This window comes from Heptranchias perlo, chromosome 18, assembly GCF_035084215.1.
Source record: "Heptranchias perlo isolate sHepPer1 chromosome 18, sHepPer1.hap1, whole genome shotgun sequence".
NCBI classification, from domain to species: Eukaryota; Metazoa; Chordata; class Chondrichthyes; order Hexanchiformes; family Hexanchidae; genus Heptranchias; species Heptranchias perlo.
In genome coordinates, this window is record NC_090342.1 from 26,837,047 (window position 1) to 26,855,366 (window position 18,320).

Sequence of the window (18,320 nt, forward strand, 5' to 3'; positions counted from 1 at the left end):
TTTGTTTTTCTTGGCTTTGTAGTGTTCTGCTTCTCCGTACTGACTCAGTGTCAGAAATATCTCTCCTGACTTTAATGGCTTTGCATTTGTTTCTCTAATCTCTCTACATTTTCTTCCCTGTCTTCTTTCCTTTTTCCATTATCTCTACTTGTTCAATTCCTATCTCATCAGTCTTCATCTCACAATTTGCTCATTTCACTTTAGAAAATTGAGCAGTGTCTGTAGGAATTTATGAGACAAGAGTGTCACTGTTTTTGCATCTTCAAAGGAGCAAAATGGTTTTTCTGTTGATGGCTGTTGTTGCTTATTCTTTTGTGAATAATGGGGGGAGAAGCAAGATCAACAACAGTCAGCAGAGTGAAGATATTACATCCCTATAATAGAAATTGGATACGTGGTCATCTCTGATGGAAAAATAGTTGCCAGAATAGAGCAGAACGCACAACTACAGAGGCAATACTAGACAAAATATATACTATAAATTTCTTAATTGCTGTAAAAGCAATTTCAACAATTTGCGGGATACTACTGCTAAAGGAACCTAAATCTTGAAATAATTTGATAAAATGTATTTAAAATTCCATTTTGGTTTCTCTGCATTTTTGATTAATGGTGCTCCTAAAAATGCCTTTATTTACCTGTGCAGTTCCATTAACTAATGCAGTACTTTGTTAACACAATAGGACAGGTTTCCCTCTTCTCCCCCTGCCTCAGTGCTCGACAGCAACAGCATACCCAAAGTGTGCTGTTCCTGTCCAGCCTCAAGATTGTTGCGATCTCCTGTCATGGGCCATTACGTGACCTCGGGCCCCCAGCATAGCCTGCCCCCTGGCGGGGCCTAGATCGAGTAGAAGGCACATAAAAATGAGGTGCAGCTGTAGGCTTCCCAGGTCTGCAGCTATGTCTCAGGCCTTTTGGTTGCTGATAGAGATCGGCAACCACAAGGTTGAGTGTTGGGATGACGGTTAGGAAAATCAGACTTTGTCTTCTGGTCCAAAGTGACTGTAAATAGAAATTTAGTATTAAAGTTTGCTGTATGAAATCTGATGAAATAGGGTCTGACCTGTAAGTATACACCTACTGCATTGGAAGATGGGATAACCTCTATGAGTCTGGTATGGTAGCCATCTACTGTAGTGTGCATTCCAAACCAAATTTTGATATTTAAGTAACAACGAAAGGAGAAAAGAAGTAGAGTATCTGAAAATAAGAACAGGTAAAATGAATGAGACTTATAAGTTTAGGTGTTGGTTCAACTAAAATGAGTGGATATGTCATGTGTTTGATGTATAACCACAGAGCAGAGCTTTCAAATTGTATTATTATGTGAAGTATCGGCTATGAAATGACTTAAATAAATTGAGAACAAGCAATAATGATTTTTTTAATCAAATTTTGAAGTAATAGCATAGACAAACTCACTAGAGCAGCCAGTTAAATATTTCTTTCTATATTTTAGTGTTAATTTTCAAATGTCTTTTATGTTTTGTTTTCTTGTAGTCCTGATGGCCAGCCAACTCTGCTCCCTCCTGAGCATGTGCAGGAGTTGAATCTACGTTCTACAGCCATGTTAAGTTCTGTCCAACGGTTTTTTGCCTATCACATGATAGAGACTTATGGCTGTGACTACTCCACCAGTGGCTTTTCTTTTGACACTCTGCAATCCAAAGTAAAAGCATTTCTTGACTTGCGTACGCCTGATGGACCCAGGCATGACACCTACATCCTGTATTATAGCGGGCATTCTCACAGCTCTGGCGAGTGGGCTTTAGCAGGTAATGTATGTAGAATAATATTGTGCCTTTGTTATTGCACGTTTTAAAAGGTTATTTAGCATATTAATAGGAAGGTAATCCTCATGTACAAAATGGTTTGTTTAACCTCTGAATGCTGAAAGTGCAATACATATAAATTAGTCTATATACGTGTATATATATGTTTGTGTGTGTTTGTTGCAGATTATTATAATATCCAATTTGAAAACTTTATGGATCCACGCAACATTTCTTACATTAGGGCTTGAATTATTTAATCTATAGTCTTAGTTTACTTTATGTGGCTCAATTTTCAAAGTGTTGAGGTGAATGGCAGCTATGCTGAAAAGGTGCTAGAACACTTTTCAGTACAGACGGTGGTATTTCAATAGCCATGATTCTTTAGATTTCCCTGAGCCAGATTTGAACCTAGCGATGAGTTAATCTAACAAGCTATGTCCTTATGTTATGGAATTCTGACCTTCAATTCCTTAATTCCTCCCTAAAATAATTTTGTACCCCTAAGCGTTATTTGGCACTGTGCTTGAGATATTGAAGCAGATTTATTTAAAACACCATCCACAATGTATATGCAAGCAAATACTAGGGACTCGCCCTCATTTTTGTTAGTTTATGAGGACGACTTTTAGATGTGGAGGAATCTTGGTGATCAGAGGAGAGACCTAAAAAGACATATGCTTGCTTTTTTATTTGTCATTGCTATAAATATAAAGAAATAAATTACTTGTATTTAAATCAGTTTCATTATTTTAATTCATGTAAGCTCAAGCACATAAACTCACAAGATACAATAGCTATCCATGGTGAATATACAAGGCATTTTACAATGTGATTTGGCAGTGATTTTAAAACTAGGATTGACTTTTTAAATCTTGGGATTGAAAATGTGCTTATCTTTGAAGAAACTATTGACAGCAACTGCTTTGTTCTATGAAAGGGGATTCTGGGATGCTGTAAATGCATTTGTGATTTTAATGTGTGGTAATGTAGTTTGCAGTATACTAAATTAAATGGTTTAATCCCTACTGGATATGAAACTTGTTCACTCATCTTCAGGAAACTGTTAAATCCCTATGTTTAGAACTCCAAATCTTTCAGCTGGTCCCTCAATACATTTTTGCTTCAAAGCTGCTAAAAGTATTTGGTATTTGTGTTGTAAACTATGCAGTGAAGGTGATTCCAATTTTACACTATCAGCCATGATTAAGGACATAAAATGAAAATAAATTCCCTATTATAAATTGTAGCTCTGTTTAGCTGCAAATCTCAAGCACCGCCAGTCATTGTCTCCTCAAATAGCCATTAGATATATTTTCTTGAATTTAATTATTTTTATTTCTCCTACGAAGTTGGCTGTTCTATCCTAGCATACCAAGTGCAGTAAGAAGATATTAGAAATGGTTAGCATCACTGGGACCGGCTAGATGAACTGCAATGGTCTTTTCCAGTCTTGTACATTCCTATGTTTCTAGTTCCAAGCAGATCATCCTATTTGAAATGGCAGATGCTACAATAATTGAACATATAATTGAACCTGTAAATCAGATTAATGTACCTTAACGTGCTCACATGGGCCCAGTTTTATAAAGGATACAAAATATTTGTAATGAATAATGTATAAACACCTGTATTTGTTGTAATAGGCGATCAAATTTGATGCACTCCACACCACTATTGACAACTTAAGTCTACAACAGAGGTGTTCAAGCTTTTGTCTTCATGGGCCTCATTGGTGCGTACCATGAAGCCTCATGGACCCCATATAATGGTAAATTTTCATCGAGTGGACTTAGGGCAACTGGCCAGCTGAGTGGGAGACCCCGTCCATTTTAAGGACCAGGCTTCATTAGCATATTTGGCTGGCGGGTTGCGAGCAGGAAACGAGTGCCCAGGGACGCTTTGGTGGTTCTAGGCCATCGCAATATCGCGCAGCTTGGCAGGCCTCTGGACTGGAAGAAGGTAGATCGAGGGGGCAGGAGGGGGTGACCTAGAGCAGCAGTTGCCAAAAGCTGTTTTTGTGAAGCCTGGAGGAGCAGATCATCCAAACCAAAAAATTCAAGCAGGACAAATCAGCAAATAAGAAAGCTAAGTGCAAATAGGACTGAATTGCCTGGGCTTTAAGGGTTGGATTACCAGGGCTGAGGAACTGTATGTCACCTGAGGGCTGCAGGTTGGACACGTCTGTCTACAATACGTGCTGCCAGGAGCTAATAAGCTATCCTGTTACATAGCATCTGCTTGCACTGATACTGTGAATTGTTTAGAGTGCTGAATTTAATTGATATAAACATAAGATTAAATGAGTCACGGATGGCGTGGCCTAACAATTAAATTTAAATCCATATAGTTGCAAAGTTTTGAATTTGCTTAACAGGTCATTTTAGCTTTGATGTTGCCTGTCCCTTTTTAAAAAAAAAGAAAAAATGTCTCCGAGTGCAGATGATGCCATTTTGGTTTCACCATAAGTTTTCCACCATAGCACCTGCCGACATCTGATTATTCAAAGTTTGTCAATTTATTACTGTGTGGTGTAGGAAAGAATCCAAATCCAAACCTTGACCTCCTCATGGGGAAGCTTGATCCCTGATGGTGTAGCTAGGAGAAGAGAGCAAGTTGTGTGCCATTGGCGACACTTCTGTTTGATCTGGCATTTCTATCACTAGTAATCTCTGTACTATTTAGCCACTTTGTTATGAATTTTCTCCTGAAGGTGGCTAGCAAATTGAATATTTTTATTCCCATTTTCAGGCATTCAGTATCAGCATCAAGTGCTCCTAGATCAATACGACACATGAAGTAAAACTACCACGACTCTTCCCCCAATGATGTGCGTCAGTTCCAACCTCAGAAGCACACCACCAACAAATGGTTGCCACTCTGAATTAGAATAACTATCTTTACTATGAGCCAGCTATGAAGTGGGATGATACTGCCCAAGCTCATTTCACACAGGAATCTTAATAACTAGCAGTCTATCTAGTGAGATTTGAATCAAGTGATGAAAGGCCAGAACCTCATCTAACCCACTGCATCACAGTCTCCCTAACCCAAGAGTTTTAGTAAAAATTTTAATTTCCTCAATGAAAATGCCAATGAATATTTTTTCAGCTATTTTTGCACTACTTACCATTTATGTTGTACAATGACACTTCAATAATTCAACAAAATAGGAATACTCACAAAATTTAGGAATGTACAGTGATGCCGGATTTCTCCTATCCATGTTGGTAAACATCAGAGCAATTCACTGTTTTTCCTACTGACATTTAGGGGGTAATTTTAACCCCAAAGAACCGGTGGGTTGGGGGCGGGTGGGCAGTAAAAATAGTTTGTTTTTGGAGTGGGACCGCATCCTGGCTCCCACGCGCTCACTTTCAGATTTAACTCTGACGCGTTTGGATGCACGCACGCAACAGAAACCCAGAAGTCCGTCCCCACTTAAAGCCAGCAGGCCGATATTGAAAGAGGCAGTGTTTTTTCTTTATTCGTTCAGGGGATGTGAGCGTCGCTGGCAAGGCCAGCATTTATTGCCCATCCCTAATTGACCTTGAGAAGGTGGTGATGAGCCGCCGCCTTGAACCGCTGCAGTCCGTGTGGTGAAGGTTCTCCCACAGTGCTGTTAGGTAGAGAATTCCAGGATTTTGACCCAGCGACAATGAAGGAACGGCGATATATTTCCAAGTCGGGATAGTGTGTGACTTGGAGAGGAACGTGCAGGTGGTGTTGTTCCCATGTGCCTGCTGCCAGGTGCTGTCGAAGAAGCCTTGACGAGTTGCTACAGTGCATCCTGTAGATGGTACACACTGCAGCCACGGTGCGCCGGTGGTGAAGGGAGTGAATGTTTAGGGTGGTGGATGGGGTGCAAATCAAGCGGGCTGCTTTGTCCTCGATAGTGTCGAGCTTCTTGAGTGTTGTTGGAGCTGCACTCATCCAGGCACGTGGAGAGTATTCCATCACACTCCTGACTTGTGCCTTGTAGATGGCGGAAAGGCTTTGGGGAGTCAGGAGGTGCGTCACTCGCCACGGAATACCCAGTCTCTGACCTGCTATTGTAGCCACAGTATTTATGTGGCTGGTCCAGTTAAGTTTTTGGTCAATGGTGACCCCCAGGATGTTGATGGTGGGGGATTCGGCGATGGTAATGCCGTTGAATGTCAAGGGGAGGTGGTTAGACTCTCTCTTGTTGGAGATGGTCATTGCCTGGCGCGAATGTTACTTGCCACTTATGAGCCCAAGCCTGGATGTTGTCCAGGTCTTGCTGCATGTGGGCACGGGCTGCTTTATTATCTGAGGGGTTGCGAATGGAACTGAACACTGTGCAATCATCAGCAAACATCCCCATTTCTGACCTTATGATGGAGGGAAGGTCACTGATGAAGCAGCTGAAGATGGTTGGGCCTAGGACACTGCCCTGAGGAACTCCTGCAGCAATGTCCTTAGGCTGAGATGATTGGCTTCCAACAACCACTTCCATCCTACTTTGTGCTCGGTATGACTCCAGCCACTGGAGAGTTTTCCCCCGATTCCCATTGACTTCAATTTTACTAGGGCTTCTTGGTGCCACACTCGGTCAAATGCTGCCTTGATGTCAAGGGCAGTCACTCTCACCTCACCTCTGGAATTCAGCTCTTTTGTCCATGTTTGGACCAAGGCTGTAATGAGGTCTGGAGCCAAGTGGTCCTGGCAGAACCCAAACTGAGCATCGGTGAGCAGGTTATTGGTGAGTAAGTGCCGCTTGATAGCACTGTCGACGACACCTTCCATCAACTTTGCTGATGAGTAAGAGTAGACTGATGGGGCGGTAATCGGCCGGTCTGGATTTGTCCTGCTTTTTGTGGCCAGGACATACCTGGGCAATTTTCCACATTGTCGGGTAGATGCCACTGTTGTAGCTGTGCTGGAACAGCTTGGCTGGAGGCGCGGCTGGTTCTGGAGCACAAGTCTTCCGCACTACAGCTGGGATGTTGTCGGGGCCCATAGCCTTTGCTGTATCCAGTGCACTCAGCAATTTCTTGATATCACGTGGAGTGAATCGAAATGGCTGAAGACTGGCCTCTGGTCTCTGATGGTGGGGATATCGGGAGGAGGCCGTGATGGATCATCCACTTGGCACTTCTGGCTGAAGATGGTTGCAAATGCTTCAGCCTTGTCTTTTGCACTCACATGCTGGACTCTGCCATCATTGAGGATGGGGATGTTCACGGAGCCTCCTCCTCCCGTTAGTTGTTTAATTGTCCACCACCATTCACAACTGGATGTGACAAGACTGCAGAGTTTTGATCTGATCTGTTGGTTGTGGAATCACTTAGCTCTGTCTCTAGCATGTTGCTTCCACTGTTTAGCATGCTTGTAGTCCTGTGTTGTAGTGTAGCTTCACCAGGTTGGCACCTCATTTTTAGGTACACCTGGTGCTGCTTCTGGCATGCTGTTTTACACTCCTCATTGAACCAGGGTTGATCCCCTGGCTTGTTGGTAATGGTAGAGCGAGAAATATGCCGGGCCATGAGGTTACAGATTGTGCTGGAATACAGTTCTGCTGTTGCTGATGGCCCACAGCGCCTCATGGATGCCTAGTTTTAAGTTGCTAGATCTGTTCTGAATCTATCCCATTTAGCATGGTGGTAGTGGCACACAACCCGTTAGATGTTGTCCTCAGTGTGAAGACGGGACTTCGTCTCCACAAGGACTGTGCAGTGGTCACTCCTGCCAATACTGACACAGACGCATCTGGGACAGGTAGATTGGTGAAGACAAGGTCAAGTAGGTTTTTCCCTCGTGTTGGTTCGCTCACCACCTGCCGCAGGCCCAGTCTAGCAGCTATGTCCTTCAGGACTCGGCCAGCTCGGTCCGTAGTGGTGCTTCCGAGCCACTCTTGGTGATGGACGTTGAAGTCCCCCACCCAGAGTACATTCTGTGCCCTTGCTACCCTCAGTGCTTCCTCCAAGTGGTGCTTAATATGGAGGAGGACTGATTCATCAGCTGAGGGAGGGCGGTAGGTGGTAATCAGCAGAAGGTTTCCTTGCCCATGTTTGACCTGATGCCATGAAATTTCATGGGGTCCGGAGTCAATATTGAGGCCTCCCACGGCCACTCCTTCCTGACTGTATACCACTGTACCGCCACCTCTAGTGGGTCTGTCTTGCTGGTGGGACAGGACATACCCAGGAATGGTGATGGAAGAGTCTGGGATGTTGGCTGAAAGGTATGATTCTGTGAGTATGGCTATAACAGGCTGTTGCTTGACTAGTCTGTGGAACAGCTCTCCCAATTTTGGCACAAGACCCCAGATGTTAGTGAGGAGGACTTTGCAGGGTCAACAGGGCTTGGTTTGCCTTTGTCATGTCCGGTGCCTTGTGGTCCGATGCCGGGTGGTCCGTCCAGTTTTATTCTTATTGTGAGTTTCTGTAGCGAGATTGTACAACTGAGTGGCTTGCTAGGCCATTTCAGAAGGCAATTAAGAATCAACCACATTGCTGTGGGTCTGGAGTCACATATAGGCCAGACCGGGTAAGGACGGCAGGTTTCCTTCCCTAAAGGAATTAGTGAACCAGATGGGTTTTTACAACAATCCAGTAGTTTCGTGGCCACCAGTACTGATACTAATTTTTTTTATTCCAGATTTTATTTAATTAATTGAATCTAAATTCCTCAGCTGCCGTGGCGGGATTTGAGCTCATGACTCCGTACGGTAACATAGTGGTTATGTTACAGGACTAGTAATTGCAACATTGCAATAGTTGAGGCACTTAATTTTTTGTGCATTAGAAATGTCAAACAAATTTAACCATATCCGATCACATTTCCCGTCGCTTCTGATTCACGTCAGATGAACGCAGGTAAGAAGTGCCAGACCATGAGGTGAGTGCCTTTATTGCACTGCTTGTGGCCCTGGACGTGCAGGAGTGCTTCATCCAGGCCCAACAACCTCACCTGGCATGATCAGAGCCCCGCGATCGGCCAACCCCCCTACCCCCGATGGTGAACTCCCCCCCGCCCCCCCCCCCCCCCCCCCCCCAACCCAACCGACCTCCAAGGCCCACCTGATCCCCACCCGATTTATTTCACAGCCCATAATCTCTCCCTCCCTCCTCCCTCTCCAATCCGTAGCTCCTTTCCCTCCCAAGTTGGCTGTCTGGCATGTGGGAAACCTAGAAGCACAAATACTTACCTTCATTTGAGCTGCGATTGCAGATTATGATACACTCACTTGACTTGTGGGTTGCCCACGCGAATATCTACGTATGTGTTGGGTTCCCAGTTCCGAGCTAAAACCATGCCCCTTATATCTAACTACTTGATATAAGACCTTGTGATTTTAGTTTCAGTTCAGTAGTGGGAGAATCCATCTTGCACAAAATAAATAGGATTCTAACTGCTTCATCTTGCTAAAAAACTCTTCATATTATCCCGCTAAAAAAAATGTGTACACTGAGTGAATTGGCCTCTGATATTCCTTGAGTTGTAATTTTGGCGTTTACGCAGGGATCAGACCCAATGGTGCCCTCCAGCACTGACCATGCCAGAATTCGCAGGGTCACTGGGGAGGGCACCTAATTTGCTTTGTTCAAGCGGGTACATCTCAGGTGCCCACTTGCCCGTGGGAGTGGAGTCCCCAGACCCTTTCCCTCTCCCTCCCTAGCTGATCTGCAGCTTTTTATTGAAACAATTTAAAATTCTTAAGGGGTCTATACCACTTGCCTGGCAACCCTATTGGTGGGGCCCACATATGCCTTTGTGGAAGCTGGAGTGTCTCCACTCACCAGGCATACTGGCTGCCGCTATTGTGCCAGGTCTCCTTCCAGCGTGAGGAGTGGGATCTCCCAGGGAGGAAGTCCTTGCCTCTGGCTCTGCCCTCTGGCTGTCATTTGCCTTGTAAGGGGTGGATTGAAATTCTGTCTATTACAAGGCAAAGGCGAATCTCCCAGAAACGGCAAAGACCTGGCAGAGTGCGGTGTCTACTATTTTCCTGGGTGTTCTGTAGGAGTTAAGGCAGGAGACTGGTAGAACCTCTGTGGAATTTTGACTTCTTCGTGTTTTAGAACAACGCCCTTTACAATAAGTCCGTTTTAGCAAATATTATGAAATACAGTCTACTGACAATTCAGAGATGCTTTTTGAATTTAGCAATAAGTAGGAATTTAGTGCTAAAAATTATTTGAATTATCAAATCATTCTAATTAAAGAAACAACTTGTATTTATAAAGCACCTTTGACATCCTCAGAACATTTCAAAGTGCTTCACTGCCAATGAATTACTTTTGAAGTGTGTTACTCTTATTATGTAGGGAATCATGACAGCCAAATTGTGGACAGCAAGGTCCCACAAACAGCAATGAGATGACCAGTTAATCTATTTTGGTGGTGTTGGTTGAAGGATAAATTGTTGGCCAGGACACCAGGATAACTTCCCCGTTCTTCAAATAGTGCCATGAACTCTCATATCTATTTGCACAGTGTGGATGGGCCTCGGTTTAGCTTCCTGTCCAAAAGAATGTAGCTCTGGCATAGTAGCACTCCTTCCTTACTGAGCTGAAGTGTCATTTAGATGATATTCACAGTAGAGAAAGAGAACAAAATACCAGCGGTACAAGGGAACCTAAAAATAAATCAATGAGAGTAACTTAGTGGATTTAATATAAGTACAAAAATGGTGAAGGAGAAAATAATGCAACTTAAGATAGGCAAATCTTCAGGACCTAATGGCCTCCATCCCAGAGTATTAAAAGAAATAAGTGAGGAAATTGCATATTTTTCCAAAGCTCTCTGATTCAGGAATTGTACTGTAGTAGTGCCAGCCAGCCAGCCTTTTACCTAGAATTGTACTTGCACAATAAGATGTAACAAACCAATTTACAGATATAAATACTGATTAATAGCTACAACTATAAATGAAAAGCTAATCCAAGCTTATCTGACTTGAGGGAAAGCTTTATAGTTTTAAGTTGCCCATCACCATCACTTCCCATAATATCTTGCAAAGAAATTTGGTCATAAGATTGCACAACACATTAGTAGCAGAGAATGCTAAATCTGCTTACTGAATTAAAACTGAGTACAAATAATGTTGTATGATAAGGAAACAGCAATTATGCAGCCTAGAATGTACCTCTGGCATAATGGTGATAGCTAAAATGCTTTAACATGCTAAAAATAACTTGCTTTTCTCCATTCATTTCAGTGGATAGATTAACTAAACTTTTGATAGTTTTGTTATGCCTGTGTTTTTGTTGTGCAAATTAAAACACCCAAACTAAGCAAATTGGCTAATGACAGAGGTTAGATTTGAAAGCACATAGCTATTGTTAAGCCTTTTATTTTCACATGGGTTTTAATATTTTACTTTCCCTGAAAACCTGTTGCATGACCACCATTCCTTTCAGAACAGTTGAATCGAGCTGTTCATAGATTTTTCCCTGATGTCGCTCTGTAATTACTAGAGTTGCTTGACTTGGCCTCAGGTTTTTCTCTTCCTCCCCATATAGAAATAGCTCCTCCCAATTGAACACTTCCTCTTGATGGTCCAGCAGAAAAATGAAGCTCGGCATGTGTAGAATCCTGGATGAGATCTTGTGTCATACCACTCCATGATAAGAGTTGTTTTGTGATAGCGGTGCGCCACATTAATTATGAAGCTTTAAACAATAAAATCTATTATATTCTGAGACAAATAGATGAACCTATTTAATGTGTGGTGAAACTTTTTAGGAATACGGAGATCTGCAGTTTTTGAAGATGATGCACGGCAGATGGGCACACAAGTAGCTTCTGCAATCCCTTCCATATGACCTTTTAGAAGGGCTTTTTTTTTCAATTTTTGTAAAGGTTACCATGACATGCTAGCCTGCAGCTGTTAGCTGAAAACAGCAAGTATAAAGGGAATTACGCCTTACTGCAACATAACAGTTGCACTCTTGACATTTTTAAAATAATATCCTTAGGGAAACATTAACTAAAGATGCTCCCTGCTCATTGTATTAGCAGCCCAGATGTACTTGGAATATAAAAATCCTAGAGCACATGAAAGATGATATAACCAAAGTTATGCATAAAAATGAGAATTTAACAACATTATGGTTGATTTTAAATTGCAACCTTTTTTTCTTAAAATAGACAAATGGAGCATTCAAGTCATGTTCACGTGACTTGAATCTTGAAATTTTTAAAAAATGAATTGAAACATAGCAGTCACTTATTACTGTAATTCATCCCATTTATTATCAGAGACTGTGAAAGACTGGTAGCTCATTGTTTGTTATGTGGAAACAAATATGTTTCTTTAACACTTGGTTAAAAGTTACATTTTTAATTTCTTATAGTTCCAGCAGTAACCTTATTAACATGTGTAAGCAGTTACAGCTCATCACTAGAATTTTAATATAAATGTATTGCTCATAATCTGTTTCAGAAAGTTTATAGATACATAATGAAAGATTACAACTGTCTGTTCAATGTAGTTAAATTGCACAAAACAATGTAAACTTGAATCTGAAGCAAATAGAAATGACACAAAGGTCAACAGTATTGACAGACTGCCAGGTAAATGAGAAAGTAACTGCTACTTCAACACAACATTTCATTTGAAATTTTATATTGATTTTTTTTTTCTTGTGGGGAGGGTGAGTTGATTCAGTGAGGAGTAAGAGTGATTTCAGACAACCCTTTCTGTAGCTTAAGCTTCGGCTCCCTACCGGTAGCTTGTCAGTTAATTCCCAGAGTTAACCATCACTTAAAATAACTTGCCTCAGTTAATGCTATAACACCCCATTGTGTCACAAAATGCTCTTTCAAGATATGAAGTGGCCTAGCTTTTCCATCATGGTGCTTGCATCTTCTGTTGTGTTAACATGTCGAAACTTTGACAGCGGTGGTCAGTTCCAGTAAGATGCAGCTTGTGTACTTGTACCACTGTTGCAGTTTCTTCACCCAGAGGTGAAGTTTAAAGTCTGTAGCACAAATATACAAACATAGGAACAGGAATAGGCCATTCAGCCCCTCGAGCCTGTTCCACCATTCATTGAGATCGTGGCTGATATGTATCCTAACTCCATCCACCCGCCTTGGCTCTGTATCCCTTAATACCCTTGGCTAGCAAACATCTATCGATCTCAGATTTAAAATTATCAATAGAGCTAGCATCTACTGCTTTTTGTGGGAGAGAGTTCCACACTTCTACCACTTCTCTCCTGAATGGCGTGGCTCTTATTTTAAGGTTATATCCCCTTGTCCTAGACTCCCCCACCAGCAGAAAAAGTTTCTCTCTATCTACCCTATCAAAATGTTTGATTCACAAAGCAATGAATCTTTCTGTATCAAATGTAAAAAACTAATGCTGGGATTGACCTGTGTAAAATCTGTATTCCTGTGAGATGCTCATAGACAAGGATTAACAATTGTTGAGAGATTCTGGGCTGTAATCAGCACATTAGTGACACCTGCAAAGGAAGAAAAGTAAAATAATGGCACTATATTTCATCCCTTGATTCTGAGATTTACTCCTATGTGAGCTTTCTGTTTTTCAATAGGGCTCTTAAAAAGCTGCAGGTAAATTGAGTTTGGCAGTCTATAAAGGAATCCTTAATCTTGCACGTCAATCACTCAGCTCTGCATTCACAGTATAGAGTGCAGCAGCAGTATAAATTACAACTCCTGTAGATTGGTGCTTGAGGCTTCATTGTCTACAATAGTGGGCATTGCTTCTGGCTGAGCAACATACTGTAATATAGTAACGTAAATAATGTTTTGGGCAGGAGAAGACTATTCAACCAGTTAGGTCGTTTGGAAAAGCAGACTATCAGTTTCCTTACTGTAGTTCTGGAACATATGGCCCTGTATCCCCTTTGCTAATTGGAATTCATCCAGTCCTTTCGTAAAACCTACCATGAGGAAAGATATTCTACCCTGGGACTTTACTCTGTAGAAAAGATGAGGATGATGAGAATTTGATGGACTTTTTAAAAATGTGTGGAGAATTTAGATCTAGGAAAGTTCTTTTCTTGGGCACAGGAAAGGGGATAGAGTTATTAGCTCCACAGTCTTGATAAGAAAACTGATGGGTGGCTTGGAAGAGAAAACTACATGGATCAATAGTCTTTTCCTTTCTGTTCCACCATCCCCACTGGTAATCTGTTCCAAAATTCTGCCTCCTTCTTACTAACAATTGTTGCCTAAATTTTATACTTTCTGTTTTACACCCCTAACTTTAACCGTTGTCCTCTACTCAGCAAATCCTGTACCCAGCAAAAGAATTTGACTGAATCCAAAATCTCCATACATGTGAAATCTTAAAGACCTCTGTCAAATCGTCCTGTCCTCTGGAGAGTAAATTTCCAGGGTGGACAATCCTTCCTCCTGATGCAGCCCGCTAAGTTCAATAATCGGCCTCAGAACCATCCTCTAGGCTCCCTCCAATAATTATACATCTTTCCTGTAATACGGAGGTAAAACTGAACACACTACTCCAGACACAATCTCACCAAGGCCAGATACAACTTCAACATTATCTCTTTAGACCTATACTCTTAGCTGCATATCAAAACGTTTTATTTGTTTTCTTCACTACCCATGGACATTGAACTAACGGTTTTAACTAACTATTCACTAAAGCCCCCAGATTTCTTTCCTGCTTTGTTACCTCAACACATTGACATTTAATATATACTCCACATTCTTGCTGCTTCTACCTATTCTCATGACTGCATTTATTCAGGTTGAACTCCAACAACCTCCTCTCTACCCATTGAACTAGTCTGTCCAGATTCCTTTGGTTTATTGTGCATTGGTTTTCATTATTGACCACTACCCAATTTGAAGTCATCTACAAACTGAGACACCTTGGATAATATTCTGACTTCCAAGTCATTTATAAAAATGTATAAACAAAAGCGGCCCCAAAGCCGACCACTATGGGACACCACTGGCTACCGGTTTCCGCTCTAAAACTCCCATATATCACCATCTTTTGCTGTCAGGTTAGCCACACATCAATCCAAATGAATGCTTTTCCATCTATCCTATGGGCATGCGTCTTGTGAGTCAGTCTGTTGTGTGAGACAGTGTCAAATGCCTTCCTGAAATCCACTGCCTCCGCCTTATCCACCAGATCTGTAACCTCCTTAAAGAGCTCCAGTAAATTGGTCAGATACAACCTGTTCCTTATATTATGCCTCATTAAAACCTCTAGTTTAATCCTTGGAGTACAGTACTTGACACGTCGCCAGATCTGAAGAAGCTATGAAATGTTATCATTCAATGGTATTTATACTGTTTGCTGTACAACAAATGTATACCTTGAAGCATAATAGTAAATGTTAATTTTTCAACTAAACTGTTGCATGCAAGGATCCATGAGAAGTGTAGGATTTTTTGGGGGGAGAAAAATGTATTGAAAGTATCAAGTGTTTTTCCTTGGAATTACTAATTATTTCACTCTGAGCTTGAGTCCCCAAGTATCTGAGAAATCGCTCCTATTTTTCCAAAACAGGTTATTACTTTAACCTCCAGCTCGGCTCAGGATTTTTGCTATCATTTCACCTTTTCAGATACAAATCAATATGTGTGCTAAAACTGAAAGCACTTGAATTAATAAATGCTCATTATTGGGCTGGGTTTTCATACTGGAAAAACAGAGGTTCTGAACTGCTCTGCTGGCCGACACAGAATGTACTGCTGCAAAGCTTGAAAAATTTAAGACTCAACAAATATCAGTAAAGTATTGGTGCATCATTACAACTTGTTATCATGTATACATTTGTTCACTGTTGACAAATTCTACTGTATTTTGCACTTTGGCTAATACTAAAGGCCGTGTGAGTTGATACAGCTGTTCTATGTAACAGGCAAACAAAATATCTGTAACTGGAATTAACCAAACTATGAGTATACACTTGTGTTAATATCATCCAAAGACTTTACTGCAACTCTAAAATATTTTAGAAATCTATTATTTTATGTCAAAAATTAGAATTTACTCACTGCAACCTGATGCCAAACTTAAAATCATTGTCAATTGCTTAAAACTTTTATATCCAATGATTTTGTCAGGTGAAGCAGGACCATGGCCACTTGTAACAATAGATTGAACAACTACAACCCCTTACCCAGGGAATTGCAGCTTCCATTTGGATTGCTAATTACAAGTAGAATGTTTTGATTAGCATTGGGATAGTATATCTAAAGTTGTAGCAGGAATAGTTGAACCTGCAGTTTCTGAGCACCAGCTAAGCTTACTCTTCTGGTTGTTTTTATCAGGAGGAGAAACCTTAAGGCTAGAGACAATCTTGGAGTGGTGGAAAGAGAAGAATGCTGACTTCTGCTCCCGTCTGATAATTGTTTTGGACTGTGAGAATGCTCTTCCGTGGATTAAAGATGTAAGAAGAGTCAGTGAAATCTTTGTTGCAATACAAGGTGCGGAACTGGCCAAAGAAGTTAATATTGAGGAAGCAGACCTTCCACAGTTGGGTGACTTTACTAAAGACTGGGTAGAATATAACTGCAACCTTGACAACAACATTAGCTGGTCAGACAAAGGAAGAACAGTGATGGCTGCTTATGGTATATCTAAATCCTGGAGTGATTACACTCTTCATTTACCAACAGGAAGTGATGTTGCCAAGCATTGGATGATTTACTTTCCTCGCATCACTTATCCCCTGATACACTTGGCAGACTGGTGTGGTGGGCTGAACCTTTTTTGGATGTGTAATGTTTGCTTTAGATGTTTCAAAAGGTTGAAGATGAGATGGTTCCCACCCACAGTCCTGGACACAGGACAAGGGTTTAAACTTGTGAAATCATGAGACATTGTCGTCACGTGTCAAATACTTAGGACTTTGTATTGCACTTACAAGCATCCTTCCAAAGATTTTGATGTAAAGGTTTGTAAAAACTAATGGGTTACAGTTGCTGAAAAGTTACTGGTTTATCCCAAGCTTGCATTTCTTAAACTCAACAGATTTCAGGGTTCATCAAGGCTTAACACCAGTTTTTATTTGTATATATGTGCTATTACATACTGCAATATTTCTATTAAATTCTATTAATATACAAAGAGTATACAAGGAGTTACTGTATTAAGATGGCAACCATTATAGTGCACTGAGAGTTCAAACCCACTAACACAAGTAATGCTTTGACAGCAATTAGAATGGAAAATAATGAACATTGGTTTAAAATGTCGTCATTACCCACTAGAGCAGGAAAGAGGAAGTGTGGTGACCAAATGTTGAACATGCCAAGCTTTAAAGTAAATTCTTCAGAAAACATGCTTTATAAAATTTTAATTGTTATTTACATCCCTAGTTTAAAACCAATGTTCCAAAGCTTAGTCTGCAGAATATTCCTCAAATTTGATTGTCTAATTTTATATTCCATCTTGCTCTCAATTGACCACCTTCTTTGGATAGTATCACCAGATGGAAAAATAACCTGAGGATTACAATTACAATCAACAGTACTGTTAATACAAGACCAAGAGAAACTATAATACATCACCAACCTTAATTGCAGTGAAAATAACTTCTGCCTGTAGCTCATCTGTTGGAAAGTCTGATAACTGATATTTTGTAAATTTTGCTAATATACAATGTTCATCATTGGCATTGGCCTTTTGCTCAAGATTGTGATGGTCTTTTTGCCTAATGATGTCATCCAACAAAGCAATTTATTCAATAGTTGAGAGTGCAGTAAAATTGTGACTATTCAGTTTAAGGCCTATTGTGCTATATTTGTTTTTAAGAAAGATATTGTAAAGAATCCCACTAGTTGCCAGAATTTAATTATTTGCTGCAACCACAAACTGTAGGGATTTGCTTAATTCCACATGCAATACCACATTATTGTTACTGAGTTCAATATCAAAACGTTATGTTCTACGTGACTATGCATTGTGTATGAAAGTGATGAGGAGGTATTTTTTTAAAGCCACCTGCTATTTGGTGTTTTGTTCATATCAAATGTACATCAAAAATTTTATTTCCAGTCATTTTCTAAAATCTGTTTCTAATTGATCTTTATTTGCATGTAATTACTTATAATATATTCATTCATAAATCAAAAGGGGATGTATCTGAATGGCTTAAATGTATTATTCTTTTGTGATGAATTACTTTGATTTATCTTATGCTATATTGTTTTGTCACATTTATTTTATATGCATTTTGATGCCTGGCATGTACATTATTTTACTGTTTGAGAATTTATTTTTGTTATTTGGATATGGTTCTGTTACAGCGCTATCACACGCTTTTAATTTCATTGTTCTATCGTTCCTTATAAAATCAACCAATAAACACCATATTTGCTTCAACCGTTTGCTGTAAACATCAAATCACTTTAGTTGAACATTTTGTTTATGGATCTGCCTACATCTACAGTACACTACGGTCTTGTTATAATATGCTACTTCGGAGCTAGTTATATAGTGCACCTGAGTTTCCAGTGTTGAAGGGTTAGATCTGGAGGATGGGAGTGATGATGTTTTGGCAGTAAAGCTGTATTCTTCACTGCATCTCATTGTAAATGACTAGAAGAGTTTCTTGTACATTCTTC

At 40.6% G+C, this 18,320-nt stretch overlaps 1 protein-coding gene across 2 annotated transcripts in view; it reads left to right on the forward strand.

The window, feature by feature from the left end:
- Positions 1 to 18,062, forward strand: part of tmem168b (transmembrane protein 168b) — a 57,725-nt gene extending 39,663 nt beyond the window's left edge. For both annotated transcript variants that reach the window (XM_067999562.1, XM_067999563.1), the window contains 2 exons: positions 1,501 to 1,775; positions 16,023 to 18,062. In XM_067999562.1, the coding sequence (XP_067855663.1) occupies positions 1,501 to 1,775; positions 16,023 to 16,570 (823 nt within the window). In that variant the 3' untranslated portion in view covers positions 16,571 to 18,062. The remainder of the gene's footprint in view (positions 1 to 1,500; positions 1,776 to 16,022) is intronic.
- The last annotated feature ends 258 nt before the right edge of the window (positions 18,063 to 18,320 follow it).